Consider the following 24,039-nt stretch of genomic DNA (forward strand, 5'->3'; position numbering starts at 1 on the left):
TGCATTACGGTTTCTTTTTATTGGGGGCTGTGCACAATGTCAGCACAGAAACAGAGTTCATAAAGAATAATATTCAAGGCCTGGCGGCCCACGTTTTATCCAGTCTCTAGCTCAGTATTGTGTATTTCCGTGCACACTTTAAGATAGTGATTACAACAAAGAAAGTCTCACTTGCTCTATCAATGCAATGCATGAAACCCGATCATGATACTGGAAATGTGCATTCGCTCTGTTCACTCCTCCACCAGAATAAGGCTGTTCATGTACAAGGACATCAGTCAGCATATCGATCTAAAGCGAAGGAGGTGGTCTGTAGCTAGAAAAAGTATCCCTTAAGAGGAAAACACTAGAGTATGTGCTCTTAAAATGCTTTAAAATCACATCATGCTCCCATTAGTAAAAGTAAAAAAAAACTTCACATATTCTACAGTGAATTGTTAATTGCAGGGCAGCTTAATTTATGATCATTTAAAACCTGCATTTGAACTTAATTTTCCCTCTGATCTTGTATGTGAAGCCTGCATGGAGCAAAATGTCTCATCACATTCAATAGTCATTTCCTCATCATACACGGAACACGATTTACAAATGCTCAATGCAGTAATACGCAACCATGCAGCCTTGGACAAGGCCTGTGACATCAAAGTTGAACGATGATCAGAAGCCCTATATCTAACTGGAAAAGTACAGTGCAAGTTTCACCCAAGCCACAAGCTGGCATTCCTAAACGCTGGAAGAAAAAAGCCTTAACTTGTACTTAATGAATACTTACCTAGAAATATCCTACTGTATATACCTATATGAATCTATTAGAAGTAGTTGTGCATTGCCTAAATTACATCCTGGCTCTTTCTTTCTTTTGCATCCCATCTTACTTAGGAAGATTACCGTGAGATTAAATACAGACCAGAAGTTTCTACCACTGAATTAATCGTAATCAAACTGAGATCAGAGAACGGTGATGTTTCTGCTGGTCTTTGGTATACACAGGTCTCCAGCTCTGACGCAATAAAGAAACTGCATACACGGATTACACCGACTTACTTTTCAACTTTTAAATTTTGCATTCATATGAAGTGTCACAATTTCAATATTACAAATGTTTCATGCTTGCTGTAAGACCCAATTGTTTCGCATGTGCCATAATTCAACAGTAGCAAAGTACCATTATAGTAGGTTTACATCTAGTATAGAATAATAATGCAACATAATATATTATTTGTAGTCCGAGTCATTACTACTTAAAGGAAATATTCTGCCGTGCTTTACCTGATGTATCAAAAATATACTTTACCCCAACCGTTATCAACTGAATACTGACTTAAACTGATAGTTATTGCTAAATTGTTAACTGGAAAAAGAAAAAAGAAAAAAAAAGAGAGTGAGAAAACAGAACTACTAAAGAAAACATATATCTGTATTCACTAGCCTCTGATATTCTCTATTTATAAAGCATAGCTACACTATGTGCTGACATGTGGCGCCTCTCAAACGGCAGCCATTCTGGTTCTTAGAGCCGGGCTGCTGAGCTTTAGCCGAGCACAGGATCCTCGCTTCTCTGTCATTCTCTCTCTCTTTCACCTCAGCTTCAGCTCTTTCAGTCAGAAGACCACTCGTGCTCTATTGCTCTACTTATCGAGCAGTTTGACGAGGCTCTGTCGCAGGTCATTGAGGTCAAAGAGCTTCACGTCGAGGATCTGGATGACCCTTTGGACCTCGTTGTCTGTGCGTTCTCGATCCTCCAGCGTAGAGGCCAGGCTCTGCTCGGCGCTCTGCACCCGCCGCTCCAGATCCATGTTGCGCATCTCCAGCTCCTGAATTTGATCACATGCAATTTTACATTGGTTTCTAATAAGTAAAAGTTCTAGCATATTAAAGTTGTTTGATGTAAACTGCGCTAAAGAACATCAGAAAAATATATACTTATATTGATTTAACATGCAATTTATATTGAAAAATAATAATAAAATCTATTACATTTAAGAGTCTTAAGACTTTTTTCCCCCCGATACATTACAGAAAATCTAGGCAAGTGTAGAAATTGGTTGTACACCTTAAGCGAATTTTAAAACGTATATATATTTAAAAGTAAATAATAATAATAATAAACAAATAAAAATGTATGGATGTCTTAAGTGACGACTATGCGTGTGTGCTTAAAGAAGAAATTTTTTTAAATAAAATTAATGATTTTTTAAGATTTATAATGATCTGAAAAATTGCTTCAATTGATCAAATTCCCCTTCATTTAAAATCAAACAAACAATGCAGGTAAAAACTAATTAACCTAAAACAACTGCATATTATTGAGAAAAATAATAATAATAATAATAATAATAATAATAATTAAAACTTTATTAATCCCAGAAGGAAATTGCTTCTTCTCATATCCCAGCGTAACTGGGGTCAGAGCGCAGGATCAGCCATGATACGGTGCCCCTGGAGCTTAGGGTTAAGGACCTTGCTCAAGGGCCCCAACAGTGGCAACCTGGTGGAGCTGGGGATCGAACCACCGATCTTCTGATTAGTAACTCAGTGCCTTAACCCTTTGAGCTACCACTGCCCCTCCTTTTTTCATATTCCAATTAGGAAACTGGGGTCAGAGCGCAGGGTCAGCCAGCTTGCAGCGCCCCTGGAGCAGACAGGATTGAGGGCCTTGCTCAAGGGCTCAACAGTGGCAGCTTGGCGATGCTGGGGCTCGATCCTCCGACCTTCCGATCAGTAACCCAGTAACCAGCTATTTATTAATTTATTACACTAGTGTTTGGGTTCTTGAAAATCTCTGGTCACGAGCAGACGACTTTGAGTCGCAGCTCACACACGAGCTGTTGTGGCAGTAGAGGTGTTTCTCCTCAGGCTGTTTATCATCACCTGTAATCTGTGAATGGCTTCCTCTCTCTCCTGCTCCATCTCATGGAAATTAGACTTCTTTGCTTGAAGAATACGAATTTCCTGAAAAACACACAGAGCTCCAGAATCTACCAGTATACTGAAACAAACTATGTGAACTGTGCAGTGTCTCCACAAAGCATCTGGCTCTTAACCTTTACCTCATCTTTTGCCTTGAGTAAAGCCTCGAGTTCCTCCAGCGACTGTGTGAGCTCATCCTTCAGTAGGTCACTGGGCCCATGACCTCCATGGGTCTCCAAATCTGCCACCTACACATACACACACAACAATAACTCACTCAGGGATAATACTGTCTAGTGACATTTTAAAATAAGAACCTCTCTATTATGCAGGTCATCATGCGATTGTGGCTGTAAGTAATGTCTGGGTTAAATAATTTAAATCTACTTCCACTTTAACTCTTATAAAAAAAGTTAATTATGCGACATAGGATCAGAAATGCATGTCAGTGTAAGGTCAGGAACTGCGTCTCGAATCTCCGTGACCTTCCCGTGAAGACGCTGACTCTCTTACACATCATGAGCTCGTAAAGTCTGTGTGAAACTGTGTTAGCCCCCTTGGGCAGAGCTCATGCTTATTGATACTAAAGTTAGCACAAGCGCGCTCTCCTTGTTCTCCAATTTCCGACCAAATCTATTAAGCAACACAAAGTATTTATGCCGGATACCTCATGAAACAACCATCTATGCATTTACGCATTGAACAATGTGGCAAAGCGCGGTACAATTACTAACACAAATTCACAACTGTTTCCAGTACATGTAGATAGCAGAAGTGAAACAGTACTCGAATTTATCAAACAGATTTCCTCAAAAATAGTTTCTTTGAAAGAGGGGATGTGTCCTTGACAGGTCTTGAAATACAGGAATTTATCACATTGGTAAATTTATCTCACTTACGCACTCACTCATCGTCTATAACGCTCTATTCTGTAAACAGGGGCGGGGGGGGGGGTATGATATCTTTAATATCCCAATGAAAACAGAACTATGTAAAAACATTTTCTATAGCCATATCTTAAATTCAGTGTGGTACTATTATGTAATGTAATGCACTACACTGTACATGATGTATAGCTCCACTGCAGTATATCCAATAGAATGAGCTCACATGTATACACACACAGGTGAATATACAGTAAAATGTAAATTATGAAAAAATATCACTATGGGTTAATAATAATAATAATAATAATAAGAAGAAGAAGAAGAATAAAGATGAATTTGCTAAGATAAGTTGAAGTTCTGGTCTCTGACTGGTATCTCCAGAAACTAGCCGCTGATGTGCTAGGCGCCCAGATACCTAGATACACTGCCGACTAAAAAGAAAGTTGCACACTAATATTTAATTGGACCGTCTTTTGCTTTGATTATAGCCGTGGCATCATTTTCATAAGCTTATGCAACGGCACGACATTTATTTCTGTCCAGAGGCACATTAATTTCTATTAATTTCTTTCCAAGATCTTTTCACTGCGTAAAGTCTCCAGCAAATCCCAAAGATTCTCAAAGGGATTAGGGTCTGAAATGTGTGAAAATTATGTCACATGGTCCCTTTTACAATTTAACCCAGATGAATGCTGAAATATGCCTGTGCTATCAGAAAAAATAAAATTTAATTGATGCGGGAAAAACCTGGTGATTCAGTACATTCAGGTCGTCAGCTCGCTTCATTTTATTGCCACATAACTTTGCTAGAGTCTAGACCTGACCAACTGAACGCAACCCCACATCATAACACTGCCTCCAGAGACTTACACAGTACAGTGGGCGCTATGCATGATGGGTGGACCGCTTCATCCACCTCTATTCTTATCCTGAAGCGCCGATCACTCTGGAACTGGGCCAATCTGGACCCTCCAGAACACATGACCTTTTTCCAACGCTCCACAGTCCAATTTTTTTATGCTCTCTAGCAAACTCAAGCCTAATTGTCTGATTAGCTTCATTGATAAGTGGACCCGTAAGGCTAGTGAACTATTCAGTCCCTTGAGTTCTTTTCACATTGTGTGTGGAAGTGCACTTACTTTCACTATAAAACATAGCCATTTTTTAATGCTTTGATTTCACTGAGCGTTAAAGTGATCTCCCATCATGCTCATACAGAATGTTTTTCCGACCACATTTTTTCTTCGAACATGATGGGTCACCACTATGCTTTCAGGTTTTAATAATACGTTTTCAATTCATAATCCAATTTAGTCAGTTCAGCAATCTCCTTAAATGTTTTCTTCTCTTGATGCAGGCCAATAATTTGACCCTCGTGAAACAGAGTAACATCTTTGCCAGGACCACAGGACATGTCATCTGATATGGTTGTTTAAGAAATAGGAAGCTACTTAGTGCATCAGTTAGAGTTAAATAACTTGTTGCTATCTGAACCATATTAATCACTGCAGTAATTATCCAATGGAAGCCTCTTAACTGTTTGCTTAGTTACATCCATGTGGTGGCTTAATAAGAACTATTTCTTTTATAGAAATGAAATCGCTTTCAGCTTCGTCAACATGCTCTAGGCATTGTATACCACTGCCATACCATCTCTTCTCTCTCTCTCTCTCCCCGCCATCCCGTGTCCTTGATAACTATCACAGCCTCCTCTTGGGAAATCAGCACCTTTCTCCATTATGTCAACAGAACCGCCACACACGTCGAGAATAAAGAAACAAACTGGGGTGGGGGGGGGGGGAGGGTTGAAAGTTCTTTGCCATTTGGAGAGTCTTAAGAGTTGCTAGCTTATTTTTAACTATGTAATGTGCAAAGAAAAATCCCCCACACGAGGAGCTGACAGTTCCCCTTGGTGATTTTTCATTTCTTCTAACTAGGGCATTGAAAGTAGGATTTAGCTGTCCTACAAACCCTACTCACTCTGTGTCCCAGGAGACATGAACCATTTTCAACCACCTGGCCGCCAGATTCATACGAGATTGAGAGAGAGAGAGAGAGAAAGAGCGAGTGAGAGAGAGAGAGAGAGAGAGAGAGAGAGAGAGATGCTCACACAACCAGACTCATCTTGCCCTTGTCCTTGTGCTTATCAAAAGATAACGAGAAAACAAAGTTAGGCCAGAAAGCGTAAGCGAGATAAGTGATCATTTTTACGATCAATTCCCAGCAGCGATTATATGCCATTAAAGGGTTTTTGAAACACATCCACATGCAGATAAAACATACTTTTACAATAAAAGCAAAATTCTAATGAATCAAGTCTGCTCTGAATGCTGGCGCCCCTTATAGAACATGTGCATTATGATTTCATTAGCATGTCTGTTTCCTCTGCTGACTCAGAGGCTGAGGTGGTAAGAACATTTGAGACTACCTCGACACAGCCATTATAAAATTTATCACATTACAGGCAGGTTCAGCAGGCACTTGGACTGGCTTAAATTTCATAGAAACTCAATGAGACACCATTAGCCTCCTGCCAGGAAGCAGACTGTGGCTTAAACCTGACCGGATCAAGAATTAAGGAAATCTTACAAAGCAGGGCAGGAAATTCCACACACAACACTAATGCAACTAAAACATACACGGACAAAAAAACTAATAAATAAATAATAAAAAAAAAAAAAAACAAGCCTGACAAATGCATGTTAAAACACTGTATGACAGGTACTGGTCACACACTGTTTCAGTACTAATTCCCCTCCACTCTGTATTATAAATCTAAATCTCCCATATTAAAAGGAACATTAAGAGTGCACTGTAGCCTCACTCGCAATCTGATATCTTCCACATCTCGCACCTCTATAATGGCTAATAATGCAACTGGGGATCTGATTGATGAGATGCCTAATAAGCCAGAACACGGTGCTAATGTTGAGTGAAATATCACCTGTGTGGAATGAAGTCTTCATTATGTTAAGACAAACAAATTACAGATCACCTCAGCTTTAGCTAGTGATCTGAAATCACTTCCTCTGCATTGACGCATTAAGATGCGTCTCAAAGGAAAGATTTCCGGAAAGCAAATTCGAAACTTTCATAGTGACAACAGGGTGGCTTAGTGGTTAGCACCGTCACCTCACGCTTTCAGGGCTGGGGGTTTAATTCTCACCTTCAGTCTGTGTGTGTGGAGTTTCTATTCATGCTTGCTGGATTTTTCCCTTTGGTACGGCCCAAGGGCCAAAAGTTTTGAGAATGACACAGATGTTAATTTTCACAAATTTTCTGCTGCTTTCAGTGTTTTGTCAGATGTTACTATGGTATACTGATGTATAATTACAAGTGTCAAAGGTTTTTATTGACAATTAACTTAATGCATGTACGTAATTACAGTTACATACCTCTGCAATTCGGCTTAACAGCCATAAATAAAAATTGTTACAAAAACAACTTACAATACAAGCAACTTCTCCCAACCCAACAACAGTTTGGTGACAAACAATGTCTTTCCCAGCAAGATAGAGCACCTTGACATTCAGCAGAAGTGATAACCAAGTGGCTCAGGGTACAAAACATTGAAATTTGGGGTCCATGGCCAGGAAACTACCCAGACCTTAATCCCATTAACAACTTTTGGTCATTCCCCAAGAAGCGGGTGGACAAACAAAACCCCCACAAATTCGAACAAACTCCAAGCATTGATTATGCAAGAATGGGCCGCCATCAATCAGGATAAAACCCAAAAGTTGACTGACAGCACACCAGGGCCAAAAGAAGGTGAACAGTGCAAATATTGACTCTTTGCATAAATTTAATGTAATTGTCAATAAACAGCAGGCTTTGTGAAAATGAATATTTGTGTCATTCTCAAAACTTTCTGTACATTGTAGGCTGATTGCTGTTACCTAATTGCCCATAGTGTACCACAGTGTGTGCTTGTGGCCTGTGATGAGTTCGCACCACATGCAGTGGTAGCTCAGACGGCTAAGGTACTGAGTTACTGATCGGTTTGAGCCCCAGCTACACAAAGTTTCCATTGTTGGGCCCTTGAGCGAGGCCCTTAACCCCATCTGCTCCTGGCAGACACTGTGCTCTGACCCCAGTAACGCTAAGATATGTGAAGAAAGAATTTCACTGGCAGTAATGCATCTGTGACAAATAACTGCAGTGTGTGTCTCCCATCTTTTGCCTTTAGTTTCCTTGGATATGCTCCAAGCCCCCTGCAACTCTACAAATTTCTTTATAAATAGTTTCTACTAACCTTTCCCATGTACAAAAAACAAATTTGACACCATAAAAAAATAAATAAATCTGTAATTTTGACCTACCTTAAACACAGTTTCTCTTTTCCCAATCTGACGTGACAGAGAGAATGTTAGTGTTCAAGTAGTGCATTTGTTCAGGTCTTACCTGGTCTCGGAGCCTCTCTGTCTCCTCTTGATAGGCTGCCAGCTGCTTTTTCCACTGCTCCACATTGGCATTAGCTTCATGCAGCGCCGCCACCAGTTTAGCGTTGCTGTCCTGTAGGGTGAAAAGCTCGGCCTCCAGGTTCATCTCACAGATGGAGCTGAGGCAAGGATGAGTGAAGCAGTGTCACGTTCAGAGATGGATCATGACCAGGTTTCATCAAGTTAATGTAATTTATTTAGCTAAATGTTGCAGTGCAAATAATTGAGATGAGGTCTTGATTTCAGGGCCGTTTGCCAAGCTAATAATTAAGTCCATAGACTATAAAAGTCAAATGTATTAATATTTCATTAAAATGTAGGGATAAATTGTCATTTTCACTTTTTCAACAGATTAATACAGTATCATCTCCAAGTAAAAATCCACGCTTGCACAATTCCTGATTAAACTTGGTTCTTAAAGTAGAGATCTGGCCCAGCAGTCCACAACAACCCATCGTAATTATAATTATCATTAAGGTTTGGATAAAATAATTACTAGAACTTAATATTTACAAGAACTCCATATAAATGTAATAATGTCAGCTTGTATGTAATGTGGTTAGGTGATGTAAAGTTCAAGAATAAAACATCTCTAATAATTTATTTAATAGTTTCCTGGCTAAATTTTTTTTTTTTTAAACATATGACTTTACGAATAAAAGTTTAAAAATGCTTCATAAGTCATTCATCTATGGCGGAATAAAACTAGCCTTTCTGAATAAGCAATCAGACATTGTTCCGTGCAGCACAGGACTTCACAAATTGGCCTGTAATGTTCTACACATCTCCAAAACTGATGAACAGAAAAAAGGGAGCCCCTGTGCAAGACTTCTTTTGTCAATATATTAACCGAGAAAGGGCAGGAGGCAGTTCGAAGACTCACCATAGCAACCCTTGTTAGAAAAGAGCACCATTGGCCAATAACGGGCGGACAAAAGGAAGGCAAGTGGAAAGGGGTTAGAAAAAAAAAAAAGAAAAAAGAAACTGTGTAAGTGCATATGTGCAGTCACAGATGTACTGGATTCAGCACTTATGTATGACTCAACACTGTAATGGCTGTTCTTCCTTCCTCCCCAGGTTCACACTATGAATAGTTCTGAATGGTTAAGGGTATGAGTTCGTTGGGGTGGAATAAAACGCACTTTGCTTGGTGAATGTGGCCTATTCCAGCATTAGCACTCATGGTTGTGATTATTAAATCAGCTGGTCATCTAGTGGAGGGTGCACTTTTTATATTTTATTTACGTAACAAATGCACTGTATCTCCAGAAAAAGTAAAACAGGATGCCGTAGAAACTGAAACTCAAAATACAGTGTAGTGCAAATGATGTTATTTTGGGAACTAATATTACCGCTGCACTGGAGCACGAAAAAGCAAGTTTGCTCTAAACGGATTTTCTACATGCTTGATTGATATCCGCCGTTACAAACCTGTTACAAAATGGGCTTTGTCACGTATCACTGAGATAATGGTCTTACCCTTCAGAGAGCATCTTTTTAATGCGCTCTTTCTCTGATGAGAGTGTGATGTCTGCGCTCTGACTCCGGAAGAGTTTATCCTCCGGACCGTTCACGCACATCACCGGTGGCGACTGCAACTCGTCTGAGAGATCCTGAAATGTATAAATCAGCATGTGGGTAGGTTAATGTTAACTTAATAGAGGTTCTATGAGTCTTAGAGAGGTTTTTTTTTTTTTTTTACACTTTATATTAAGATGACACACATCAGATTGCATCACACAGTAACCCCATCATGATCTAAAACCCAATTAAATGAAAATGATCTTATTTTGTTATGATGTTAACCCCTTACACCCCAAAATCCAGTGACTGGGGCAGATTTACAGATCTTACTCTATTACACACTTATTACACACTTTCTATTAGTTTAATTGCACTTACCAAAGAAGTTCTTAATATGCTCTAAGGTGTATGACTGAATATATTAGTCTATGAGGAGTTAAACTTTTTTTTCCCCAGCTAATTAATCCAACATCACAATACAGACAATTCGGTTATACAGGCTAGGCATTTCACAAAAGCTACCAGATTGAATAGGCTTATGCTGAAAAAGAGCAGATGAATGCAGTCTGGAGGGATACTGAACAATGCATCTACTCTTCAGGTGATATTTGTTAAAATAAAATAGATGGGACAGATATTCTACAAAGGCTTAGATAATGTGTCTGGATACAACAAAGGGTAGAATATTATTGAGAACGCATTCAGTGACTGTGACTCCATTTTAATCCAGTATTCGTGCACAATGCTAAATTGAAAATTATGCTCGGTTCAAGCCTCAGCTCACAATACTGTATAGAAGATTTTTCCATGATCTCTAGTTTCCTACCACCTCCCGAGAACATGCCAGAAGGTGGACCGGCGATGTGAAACTGACCATAGGTGTGAATGAGATGCACTGCAAAGAACTGGGTGCCATTGCTTATGGTGGGTGCAAAGCAGGGACACAAGATCCAACGTCCGTCTAACCACTGAAGACTGGAAAAAGACAATGTCTTTTTAGCTGTCTAGTTAGGGTGCCCATTATGGACACTGAACTGTGTGATGATCTGCCGGTGTTGCCCTTCCACCTTAAGATTGAACATATTCTGCTCGACGTGTTTATAAAGATTTGGTTTTCTTTCGATTTCTTCTAAGACACTAGGATTTCATTCAATCACCTTTAATTACATCACACAATGTAGTGGCCGGGTCATGTGTGAAAATGATTCCCAGAGTCCTGGGGTATGCCTGTGACATCAGGGAAGAAAAACTCCACAAATGTGATGCCCTGGTCATTCAGTACATTCAGGTCATCACCTGACTTAATTTTATTGCCAAATAACATTGCTGAGCCTAGACCTGACCAAGAGAAACAGCCCTGGATCATAACATTGCCTCCAGAGGCTTGTACAGTGGGCACTGTGCATGATACCTGTATCGCTTCATGCACTTCCCTACTTACCATCAGTCTGGAATAGGGTCAATCTAAACTCAGACCCTTTTCCACTGCTGCAACGTCAAGTCTTTATGGTTTCAATCAAATTCAAACCGTCATTCCTTGATTAGTCTTACTAACAGGTGGTTTTCTTATGGACACAGTTATTAGTCTCAATTCTGAGAGTCCTCATCACATTGTGTGTATGGATATGCTCTTACTTTCACTATTAAAAAAAACATAGTGGTTACCATGCAACCTCACCAGGCTTTTAAGTGACCCCCCCCAAAAAAAACAACAAAAAACATTTATTTCACAAATGTTGACTGTTCAGCACCATCCTCCCAGATCTTAATAATGTGTTAAAGGGTTCTTAACCCAGGTCCAGTAATTTCAAATCTCCTTTGTTGTTTTCTTAGTTTGGCCCAATAATTTAATTTTAAAAAATTGGGCCAGGCAGTAAAAAATGGCCCATCCTGTGTATACTTTAGACACTATGGTGCATAAAAATCTCAGGAATCAGCATTACTTAATCTAAACTGTCCGTCAAAAAAAAAAAAATGAACATGCCACAGTGAAGGTCACATTTTCCCCATTATGAAATTTAATGTGATGATATCTAAAGCTCCTCACGAGTTTCTTCATGATTTTATGCTGCTCCCACATGACTGGTATAAATATAACTGCATAAATAGCATTCCTTATTAAAGGTTGATCATGATAATAATGTGTCATTACAATAAAAAAATAGCCTAAATTTCAACTAACAATAATGCATGGCTAGATCAGTTTTACATTGTGATACTATTCATGTTTTAAAGACATGTAGTATCTAATCAAAAACTAAGTAAGGAAAAAATAAATAAATACACATTTCTTAGGCCTGCCTTTTTTTATTTTATTAAGCAGCAACGGTGTTTGAAATGGACTGGGAAAAGGGGGTCATGAGAATAATTATGGAGATCATTAACATGCCAGTCAGGGACAGTTAACTGGTTAAAAACCTGTAGAAGTCTTCCTCCAAGACAATAAAGGACACCGTAAAGGACAAAACAACATTTTTCTTCCCTTATTATGAAGAGCTTCTCATCCCTGCAGTAGTATGGAAGGATGCAACAGGCTCAAGTAAGAGAAGTGAGTGTTAGAAGTGTGAGTGTAGCCTCAGAACACAGCGTAGTGTAATAAAGCAACACTTATTTTTGCTGCCGCTTCTGCTCTAAGTAACAGACCACTGCATTATAAAAGCAGAGCTTAAAGGAAGCCAGAACAGAGGACAGACAGAAGCTCTTGACCCAAGTCACTGTGCTGCTCCTGCAATGCTGGTGTTTCTCGACAGCTTACAAAAGTACAAAATAGTTTACCATGATGAGGCACATAAAAAAAAATATATGTTGTGATCACAGATTTTTATTAATTTACTCCTTCTAATACATTATTCTATATATAGTAACATTTTACATAAATGGATTAAAAAATATGTTGAACATTCTTAAAAGAACTCTTCAGCATCATTGCTTTTTAACAGTATTAGTGAAAGCTTTAATTTTACCCCACAGCACAGTTCAGTGCTCAGATCAAATTTGTAAGAATGTGAACATTTCTTCCGAATAACAGCGCAGCTGCTATAGGTATGGGTAGTTACATGTGCAACATGAACAGTAGGCAAAAATTAATGCACTCATTCAAATACATTATTGTTTCTATAGCAACAGCTCATACATAGGGACATGGTGGACACTGAACAAAACTGTCTCATTTGTAAGTGCTTTGTACAAGTGAAAATTTCGCAATTCAGGAAAGTCTTTATACCAGATTGTGTTCCCATTTCCTGCTTCTCAGTAAAATGACTGGCTGTGTTTTTTAAGAGAGAAACAGAGACAGATAGGAAAAAAGAAAAAGTGGCAAATTGCTGTGGTATAAGTGGAATAACATGCTCCAGATTGTGCCATGGTACAATAGTACTGCGTAGCCGCTCTGCATCCTGCCACATCAGACCACCAGCATGCCTTATTTTTGCAGCAGAGCATTCTGTCATGTGTTACTTCTTACATAATCAACTCCAGATTGTGTACTTCCACTTTGCGTCAGGCAATTGGACCACCACATTGTTGATTATAATCCTCTAGGAGCCTGTCCTTTTTATTTTTTTACATACAATAAATTTGTGACGGAGGGGGCACAAATGGAAAGAGTTGCCTGCAGATGGAAAGAGGCAGCCGAAGCCAACAGGTATCTCATAATGCTTTCCACCTGTTAGGTGTTCTTTGTGTCTTTCTTTGTCTTGGCAAAAAAAAAAAACTGTGCATGTGAGTGTTTGGCTGAACAGCCATAACAAAAATAAGTGTTACTTTTGAGACTCACAGCCTACTTCTCATCCTTAAGTCTCTGAACTTGCTACACTGGTGCCAAAACCCAGGATCTGAAAGAGATATGTCGCCATGGAGTCCTTGGCCCCTTGCAAACATCATTCACTCCCTCTGCGCCATCCAACAGGCCCAACACCAAGAACTACTGAGAAGCACTTCAAAGCCGTGCTCCAGGCTTGGGGGGGAGGGTTACTTGGCAAGTGCTCTAGAGCCCTGTCTGGGCAGAGGGTGCCCCAGACACAAAACATGCTGGTGTACCACGACTAAGAAAAAGATACTGCAGTGGGTCTTTTTCCTCTGGGACGTCTTCCCTACCCTCCTTTTTCTCAATGCAGGTGAAACATTCTGAGCCCACTGGGACTGAGGTAATCCCAGGCAGCATTGCTGGCACAGCAAGAAAGTGAAGGATTCCTGGGATCAGGGTGTCCTTAGAGAGGCGATAATACTGATCCTAATTCTTGACACGCCCCAAACCTCACTCTAATCGTGCAGGAATGTACCAGGTAACCATGAGTATGCAAGGGGATGTAATTAAACCTCATTTAACGAAAGCCTGGTTCAATGCTTCAAAGGTCTTTGGGGAAATGCATGATTGGTGAAAATTAGGTGCGTTAGTCCTTGCCTCACCCATTCACTAATCCTGGGGACAGATTGGCTGGGGTTTGCGATTTTACTGAGCAAAATGCTTGTGGATGTGTCCTACAGTAAGAATAAGCAGGGTGCAGAATGCACAACACTGAGACAGGGACACATAAGGCAAAGAAAGACGGGAAAATTATCGAGTCTAAGTGGTGCAATTCCCGTTACCAATGTCCGCCAGTAAACACCCAGCCACCGCAAAAGCCCCATTGCATTCTCTCCTGCTGATTTTGAAAAAAAACATTGGTAACATGTAAGGCCCTTTTCGGGCCATTAGATAAGACTGCATGTATGTATTTATAAAAGCAAAAATGATATTCAATACATTCTTGATCTTGAGCTTAGCCACCTCCCCATACAATCCTAACCTTACTCCAAGCTAATTCCATATTTTCAGGCCATTAATGGAATTCCAGTGAGGCCAGCGTTTCAGACGTGAAGCAGCCAGTCCAATAATAGCTCTGGCACACTGGTGAAAACTTTCTACCTTGATGGTGTCCAAGCACTAGTGAAACGCTGGGATTAGTGCATTAGTCTACCAGTGGATTATATCTAGAAATAAAAGAATTTTTTCTGTTTTCCCTAATCAAACATCCGAGTTTGATTTTAATGCCATCTTATTCCTGTAGCGCCACTTTCCCTTCAAAGATTAAATGCTTCAGTGTTTACTGTAAAAACATAGTGAAATCTGACAGATCTAATTATGGCTATTTTTCTGCATGAATGACATGCTAAGTGTATACCCTATAAGCATTGTGAACTTTTCAACTACATGACTCGAGCGGTACTGCGTGTGCACGTTTGCTGAGAGGAGAGAATGACGATGCTGATGTGTGAGATGCCGTCTATATGCTTGTCAGGGAGGCATGATCGATTAGTGCTGCCTTCCAACCAAGCTGCACTCACTGCTTTGAAAAGATGCACTGGGGGACATATACACCTCCTTACAATTCGGCTGTGGTGCAGTACAACAAGGAAAGAGTTCTAACAAATAATCGCTATTTATTTTTATAATACATATTGTGACTCACCTGAGAGAACTGTAGAGATCCGGTTGAAAAGCATTATAGAAAATAGGGACAGAGGTCAATTATGTTGAATGAAACTTCAGGCACAGGAGTGTGGTTACGTTTCTCAGGATGTGAAAATTATACAGTTGTAATTGCATAAAATATTACATGTTCCACCAACTACATCACTAGGCTAAGCTTTTATGTATAAAAAAAAAAAGTAACATGACTAAGAATAAAATAAAACATAAATCACACAGGAAGCCCTTAGGCACTGAACTATAGGATAGGGGTGGTGTTATTTATTTAGTAGAGGAACCTGCTGATTGTTTAATTGCTTGCGATCATGCTTTTGACATAAAAACGGATTTCGTCAGTGGGAGACAGACACTCTGAGCCAAGGTGCAGGGCTGCATGGTATAATTTTAAGCATTGCCCTATTTTTCTCTCTTTGCCGTGAGATAAACGACCCAGCTGAGGCGAGGTTTAAGTAGTACTGCAGTACTTCCATGGATGCATGGCGCTATACTGGTTTAGAACCAGTAACGTTAGGTTATTTAATGACTGGTTGTTAATATAGTCTATCATATCATATGCTTCCTACAAAAAGTAAATTAACTTTTCATATGTAATTAATTAGGGGTGCATGTGAAGCAAAGCACCACTTGTATTATCTTGCAGGCTTATTTTCCTTTTTCTTGGTTCTGCTACTGTACAAACTTTGGCTAAGGGGTGAGGGCCCACTGACATATTACGTTGAAGGTACTCCCCATTGAAACAGAAAGTGCTCACAGTTGCATTCCCTGCTATGATAACTTCCATAGGAACTAGGAAACTGTACCCAACTATTGATCCCATTAACATAGAGACATGGGGTGGGCATATTTTACTTAGGCAACCAATCAGTCTCTCAGGATCATTCTAAAGCTGTCAAGCCACACCCTAGCAACCATTTTAGTGCACCTTAGCAACTGATCCAGTAGAAAGGCCCGAGTTTGGTCACGGCAAGCACCACTCACAATTTCTTTAGAAAATCTACCCGTCTAGTCTATCTCAGTGGTAAGAAAACTAATAATGAAAATGAAAAAAATAAACGTGTCAAGCCTCGATTACTTTCTTCGGACCGCTTTCAGAATCCTGAAAATTCACTGCTCAGGCTCATGTTATGCTGAACACGTCTGGAGGAGAGCGTGAGCTGTCCTACTCTGTATACGTGAGCAAACAAATGTCTATAACTGGCTTGTGTCTCTCTAATCGACAGGGAATATGCCACCCCAGAGCAGAGCCAGTTACCCTTTCCTGAACCCCCAGCTTTAAATGGCTGTGGCACGCTGATGTTTAGTACTGACCCCATGCTCATTTAATATAAAAGAGAGGAATGTTGCAATGGCTTTGACTCTGAAGCATGATTTGATCAGCGGTCCATTAAAGTGTGTATGCATTTGTGTGTTTGTGAGCGTGCACCTGTGGGGCTGCAATGTTTAGGGCAGCATTAGCCAGCTCCATCTTGTCTTGCGATTTCTCTCTAGCCAGCCGAGCCGCTTCCCTCACCTCCTTAAAGCGCTCAGAAAACTAAAAGACAAAAAAAAAATACAAATGTGAAATACATTATACCGCTTTAGCTAAAATTGTGATCTTAATTAATTAATTTATTTAAAAGTAATTAGGTAAAATCAAATCTAAACTGCATGCACATTACAGGAGAAGTGTATTATTACATAAGATTATTCAAATCATGTTGTGTTGTAATTTGCAATAAAGCCATAGTTTGAAACAATATTCTTTACTTCACAGCTGACCATGAGCAAAATGATTTCCCCAAGGCTGTTGAATGGAGAGCATTAAACTGTACTGCTGAAAGATTTACCTGGTTAAGCTGCTGCTCTGTGGCGAAGCCCAGGCCGTACACGGTGTTAGCCCTGCTGTCGGCCCACTGGCCGAACTTCTGGGATGTCTTAGTGAATGTCATGTTGGGTGTGATGGTGCTGTTGATGATAGCCTGCTGAGACAGAGGGCAGCTTTTAGGTTTGATCGATTAACACTTGCGTAACCAAGTTCTACAAAGCTGGTATAAAAATGTGTAAGTGGGCTATGGACGTATGTAATGGATGGAGAAATGTATCAGATTTCCTTAGGATCAGATCAGAAATCTGTTCCAGGAATTAATACTTCTATCACCCAAATGATGGAAAGGATGACTTTCCTGTTAAGTCTGGTTACTCTCAAGGTTTTGTTATCTCTGGAAGTTTTTCCTGTCTTGCTATTCAGGAACAAACTGACAGTTATAGTCTATACTTTTTTCCATAAATGTTCCAATTCATTTCCAAAATTTTTAAATTCTGTAAAGCTGCTTTGCGACAATGACTGCGACCACCGTTAAAAGCACTACACATATAAAATTGAATTAAATTATATGCACGGATTGCTGGCATCAACGAGTTAGCTCAAAAAATACCTTAGGACAGATTACTCTGGATGTTTTTGAAACCAAGAACACCATGACTGTAAGAACACAAAGTGTAGGAAAAAAATGAAGCTGAGAATAATTTTTTTTTTTATTGTACAAGTGCCTTTCGAGAGGAACCTAAAAGTAAAAAGTAAAAAAAAAAAAAAAAAAAAGACCGACAATAGAACTGTAGGTTTTAACGAAAAGGTTACAGCATAAGAAATCAGAGGATTATATCACAGAATATATAATAATACAACTGTAAAGTTGGTATGTCTGTACATTGAAGATCTTTGTGAAAAAATTATTTGGGAAGACGCAAAACACATCAAGATGGTTTTTGAAATTTTTGTTTGTATATTTGTGCATGCATCACGTAAAAACTACAGAACTTTTTATGTGGTTTTCACAGGAGTATTTGGTGTATGCTAATCAGAATTTTAAATGGAAAATGCCCTTATATCATAAAAAAAAATAATTCTTCTCAAAATTCAACAGATGCCGCTGTACATTTTTAATACATGCTTACGAGTGTGCAATTGAAATTGACTTAATAAATACGATCTCTCACCATCATTCTGTGGACTTAACGGTAACGTAAAAATTTTAGTCAATTCCAAAATTAAACAGATGGCGCTGTACATTTTTACAAACATGCTTGTGTTTGTGCAATTTAATTTGCGAACAAAGTCACGGGTACATTCAGTATATTATATAACTTCGAAATCACAAACAGCTGCCTGTTTAAAGGCTCAAGTGTACAGTATGTGTGTGTAACAGTTTGCCCTACATAATAGGAATTATACAATTAACATACAGTAGGGATATAATACAATGCTTAACTTCATGGTGAAATATAATAGATTTTATCCCTCAAATTTAACATTCCAATCAGCCACCGACTCACCTACCTCCCTATCAGACCAACCGAACCACTTACCTACACTGTACTACTGCTAGTGCTTTTCCTACATCTTTATGCCTCAAAAAAAAAAAAAAAAAAAATGCTGTCCTTCTCCTTTTAGTCATTTACAGACCCCTTTTACAGAAACGATTCCTCCCTGCTGTCCTATTCACTACACTGACAGGTAGACAGATGGTTTCATTCCTTCAAAAAGACTGGTTTGTTTGCGAAAATTATGCTTTTCGTCATCCGTTTCAACAGAATTGGAACGACTTACAAATATCTGCTACATTACAGTTTTCGGTCCGTCCTAGTTCAGTTGACATTTCAGACACTTTCTCTCTGAAACTTGCGCATGAAACACATCAATCTATTTGCAGGATGTAGCCTGCTGTGTTTATTTGTGTACGCTTCTACTCGGTGGCAGCGCAGCATCGCAAATGCGAAATCTGGTCTTGCTTTCAAAGCACAAACTCGAGGTCTGGACCCAAATAATGGCTTTGAACCATCAGGGTTATGAGTGTGCATTCAATTCTGTAATCATCCTCTCTCTTTGATATCAACAGGACCACATTGATGTGTAATTAAGCACCGTCTTCACATGTCTGGCAGGCATGTGGACATCGGGATAAAGACAAGCCGTCTACGGAGTTTTCTTTAAACCAAGCATGCATTAGAGAGAGTGTATTAAGTTCTCTTTTCTCTCTCTGGCTAAAGGTCTTGTGACTAGATTACCAGGTTGGCAGGATAAAAAAGGGAAATGAACTCGTGGTGGAATAAAATGAAGAAATGTAGGTCACTTTGGGAGTGTACTTAGTGCACAGCTGTAACACACTTCAGTAAGCCTTCATATGACCAGTTAATGCTTTGTAGGGGTGGGGTTGAGGGGGGAAAACAACAACAACAACAACACAAACACACAGTACCCAGTCATAGATTACTAATTCCTGAAAACTCTACAAGAAAACAAGGGAAATATAAATGTGTACGGTTTACTAAATAGCAGGGCTAATTCATTCATGTTCATCTAGTGTATTTATTATACATTGTACCCAAGTTGTTGTATAATACCATCCTTATTATGACATCAATGTTGTACTTATATTGTAGGTTATTGTGGTATCTTCTATATTCTGCATCTTCATATCACCATATCTCCACTTTATCTATTTCATGAATGACCCATTTCCGACCATGAAACAGGGCTTAACTGGATATTTTTATCTCAGTGAATGCACTCAGGGCATCCTGGTGGCACACTGCTGCCTCACTGTTCAATCCTGTCCTCAGGCTCCTGTCTGTGTGGAGCTTCACGTTTCCCCTGCGTCTGTGCAAGTTTCGTCCAGGCTCTCAGAGCTCCTTTTAACCTCCCATAAACATGGTGGACGACCTAGGTACGATAAAATGCTCCTGAGCGTGTTAATGATGGGTGTCTTACGCAGGGTATATTCCCACCTTCTGCTTCTGGAGATTCCAGGATATATCCTCCAAATCAACCACTACCCTGACCAAGAGAACACATTCTATCTAAAAAGAGTGCACTACCTGATAATCCTAACATCAAACCTTACACCTTTTAAGTACACTTAAAAGTTTATGTCCCTATTTTATAGAACAAAGATGACAAAGGTTCGTTTAAAAAAAAAAAAAAAAGATTTCCTTATTGCTTGCCCTCTCATTCTCCACTGCTAAAAAAAAAAAATGTGTGAATAGAAACTTGAAAGATCCACATTGCACAAAAGGCACGATCTGCATTCTATAGGTGATCCGTGCCTTTCCTCATTGATCAACACTTCCATCGCTCAGGATCCTCCTCCCTGGAACGCTGCTCTTCTAGCCATAGAAGCCTGGAGATTCGCTCCATCAACAGACATTGATTATAAACGCTCGGCCAAATGGGCAGCGAAATCCCTCAGCACTAACTCCACTTTTTCTTCTCTTTTATTGAAGGTGAAATCTGATACTGTGCTTTTGATGGAAAAGCTTCTATGCCTCGGACCAAATGCAGACCAGGATTCTTTAATTTATGATTTCATCCAATTTAAATGTAAAAAAATAAATAAAAAAAATAAATAAATGGGAAAAAAAAAACTATAGAAACAAAGATTCAGCAGTGCGCACATGTCGAGTTAATATCCTGAAAAAGAGTAACAGTAAGTCTCCATCATCTTGGGTAACTGTGAATTTATATTGATTCTATTTGAAAATCATCACCTCGCTATTCAAAGGCGATGTAGTAAAAATACATTTCGAAATGGCTGGCTGAGAAGCAGGTCCCACATTAATACCAAAAAAAAAAAAGAAAAAAAAAAAGTGATGGCTGGCTCACCTTGGTGCCTCCCACACTAATGATGCGGTAGGCATGCCGATTGGCGTCGTAAAAGAAAGAGACAGTGACTGCATGCTTGCTGGCTGGGATCCAGTTGCGCTTAGTAGCTGGATCAATCTGGAACACGTGCGCTCGGGTACTGAAGATGGGCTGCTCCCTAGAAAATGAGATAAAGAGAAAATGACAGAACACCAGAACAAAAGTATGCATTTAAAGGAATGAATAATAACTATGCACATTCTCACACACAAAGATAATACTAAACACTTTAGCACAATAATTTATATGCATAATGAATCATGCTTTCATGACGTTAAGTGATATTGTCATGCATATATGCATCATCTTTTTACTTCCATTTAGGAACTTAATGTATATTCGCTTTTCCATTAATATAAATAAAATATATTTCAACCAATATGCCCACTGTGAACACCTCATTATGCTTAAAATGGTCTTTAATTTTAAGCCCAGTTTTGCATTTTTCATTTTCATTTCATTTATAGCTTTAAAAGCAAATGAGTATGGTACTTACTCTTTACAAAAACGCATTTAAAGCATTAAAACAGGCTTTGTTTTTAAATATTAATTTTATGTACATCATAAATTACTTTATTATTTGTGTACATCAATATACCAGCACAACAGGTATGCTGTAACTCCGGCGTGTTCCCCAATCATAGGAAACTTAATGCTATAGCTAATACAGAGTGATCAAATATTGCAAGTTCTAAGTAAGTGCATGAAGACAAAAGAAATCAAATAATGATATGATTATTCTCTCTTGTTAAATAATTTTTAATGTAACACACCATATCTGCGCGGTTTCAGTTATGAGCCATGACGTTATATCCTAGCATCATATCTTAAATCTATTCAAGCTTGTTCATTTTCCTTAGATATAGCTTACGGCACTATACAGTATTTCATATGATGGATTATTTGATGTGTGAAATTTTTATCAGTGTATTCCTGATTTGGTAAAGAGTGGCTAATTAACCTAAATAGCACAAATTTGTTATTTAATTAAATATGCAATTTTATACTTTTTTTGGATCAGTTTTCGTTTAGTCAATTTACACTTTTAAACTTAATTAAGTAAACTAACAAGCATGTAAAAAACTGCTTTTGTAGTAAATACTCGCATTTGTTAAGATTTTTTGCAGAAATACTCAAATAGCATTTTTTGCATCTGTTCTTCTTTTAAATTTATTGAAAGCTAGTGCAATACTGCCAGCTACTGGACTGGAGTGTGGAGAAGAGGAGAATATTGTTTATAAATAAAAAAAATTTTAAATCGCAATGCCCAAAAATCAATCAAAACAGCTTTAGCACAAATTGGTGTACCGTCTCCTGATCGAGGTGCAGCAGGTCACAAGATTTGGAACGAATACCACACACGAATATTACATTAGCAAAAAACATTGTACCACCATAAATTAAAAAGTTATGACTAATTTAAATCCTAGCTACACTATAGTGCCATGCCTATAGACACCTGATAGTTTTGTCCAGTTCTGTCCCAAGTATTACGGTTTTGCTTTTTCTGGATTTTAAGCCTACTTGTTTGCACGTCAATAACTATATAATCATTAAAAATACAGTATAGCGTTGAGAGAGAAAAAAATGGCCTGAACAGGAAATCTGCCTGTCTTAGGGATCCAGTCTATTGATTTGTGCACCCTCCGGATATCTTAGATGTCATACACTAACGTGAAACCCTTGCACAAAGTCAAGGTAAAGGCAAACATTCCCCAGTATAAAGTGCAGACCAGCCCCAAGGTCTTAAATAACCAGAAACTGAAATCCTAACTATGGACAGCGTTTCCATCCAGCTGTGCCCTCAATGATGTAACCATGTTGTAAGGTTAGTGGCTTGTGAAACATAAGGAAAGAAATACATTTACTAACTAACCTTCAACAAGGCGACAACATTAACGATAAAGTGTATGCAAGTGTTAGCACCCCTGAGTGGTGATTTGGTTAAATCAGCTAATAAAGGAATGTGACATACCGCTCTTACATAAAACAGCAATAAGGCGTACATAGCTTACATGAAATATAGGGTCATGTTAATTAAAAAAGAAAAAAAAAAAAAGGGCTGCATCACAATGAAAATCAAATTATGAATTTAACATGTAACATGCGCACATAAAGTACACACACAGAGTCACACTAACAAATGCAATGCAGTAATGACTAATAGGCTCCTAATCCTGGTCCAGGTCATTTCTGCCCTTTCTGTCCCTGTCCATGTGACTGTGTGGTGCATGTCTCCTGGTTACAGGGTAAATATTTGAAGGTCTCAAAGCAGTACCCTTGCTTCGGCTAGCTCCTCTAGGAAAGATTGAAACCTCATCAAAAGTCAGCGTCAACAGGGAGCCGGATTCAACTCGGCCAGAATAAGAAATGGAAGGTCACTATAATCTGTACTTTAAAATAAAAAAAGAGGAACCCCACAGAGTCAGGGGGATGGAAGTGTTTCTTTCCTGATAGAATATCAAAGAAAGTAGATGGATCTGGGATTACTGGCACTTCACCGGGACAGAGAAATCAATCCAAAGGAGAGAAAAGACTGCATATTTCAGAGGTCATGTTTACCGCTCCCTGACGTAGTTAGCATGTCATTTAATGTAACTACTTTGGTTGACGACAAGATGGAAAATGCCGAGACATAAATGACAATCAAATACCTATTTGCTAAAAATAAAACAAATCTGAAAAAACATCTGATTGCAATAAACAATTCATTTACTTACCACCATCCGAGACAAAGTGCTCATCAAATCGAGTTTAAACTTACTCAGACTTACTTAACAGAATGACCAGAGCATGAGTCATGAAAGTTTTTTGACACAGAGCAAGAAAAATGTCATTATTTTTTAAAACGCACTATATCTGACATTACAACATGGCAGATAGCTGACATTATAAAAGGTCTACAGTAGTATTAAAACACATTGAGGTTAAGTGCCTGATGAGTCATCTTGCAAAAGTCAGTAGCCAATACACAGGCATTTAAAGACACCATAAATGTTTTAATCGTGTATTACTTGAAGAGCTTAAAAAGAAATTTGCCATAAAAAAAAAAAAACAGAATAGTAAACAGAGCACTGAATCCATCCAGCAGTCACCTACAAATCCTTGCTGGACATTCTGACTGAATTT

General features: G+C 38.8%; 1 protein-coding gene across 2 annotated transcripts in view; it reads right to left on the reverse strand.

Moving 5' to 3' along the window:
* LOC128513396 (homer protein homolog 3) overlaps positions 1-24,039 on the reverse strand; it is a 30,291-nt gene continuing 6,252 nt past the window's right edge. The window contains exons 3-10 of one of the 2 annotated variants that reach the window (XM_053487147.1): positions 20,872-21,028; positions 17,060-17,194; positions 16,657-16,764; positions 9,719-9,852; positions 8,202-8,358; positions 3,051-3,158; positions 2,872-2,952; positions 1-1,814 (exon numbers count right to left, since the gene is read on the reverse strand). In XM_053487147.1, coding sequence (XP_053343122.1) covers positions 1,629-1,814; positions 2,872-2,952; positions 3,051-3,158; positions 8,202-8,358; positions 9,719-9,852; positions 16,657-16,764; positions 17,060-17,194; positions 20,872-21,028 — 1,066 coding nt within the window. In that variant the 3' untranslated portion in view covers positions 1-1,628. The remainder of the gene's footprint in view (positions 1,815-2,871; positions 2,953-3,050; positions 3,159-8,201; positions 8,359-9,718; positions 9,853-16,656; positions 16,765-17,059; positions 17,195-20,871; positions 21,029-24,039) is intronic. The other variant, XM_053487148.1, reaches the window with a different exon arrangement.

Source organism: Clarias gariepinus, chromosome 25, assembly GCF_024256425.1.
Source record: "Clarias gariepinus isolate MV-2021 ecotype Netherlands chromosome 25, CGAR_prim_01v2, whole genome shotgun sequence".
Lineage (NCBI taxonomy): Eukaryota > Metazoa > Chordata > Actinopteri > Siluriformes > Clariidae > Clarias > Clarias gariepinus.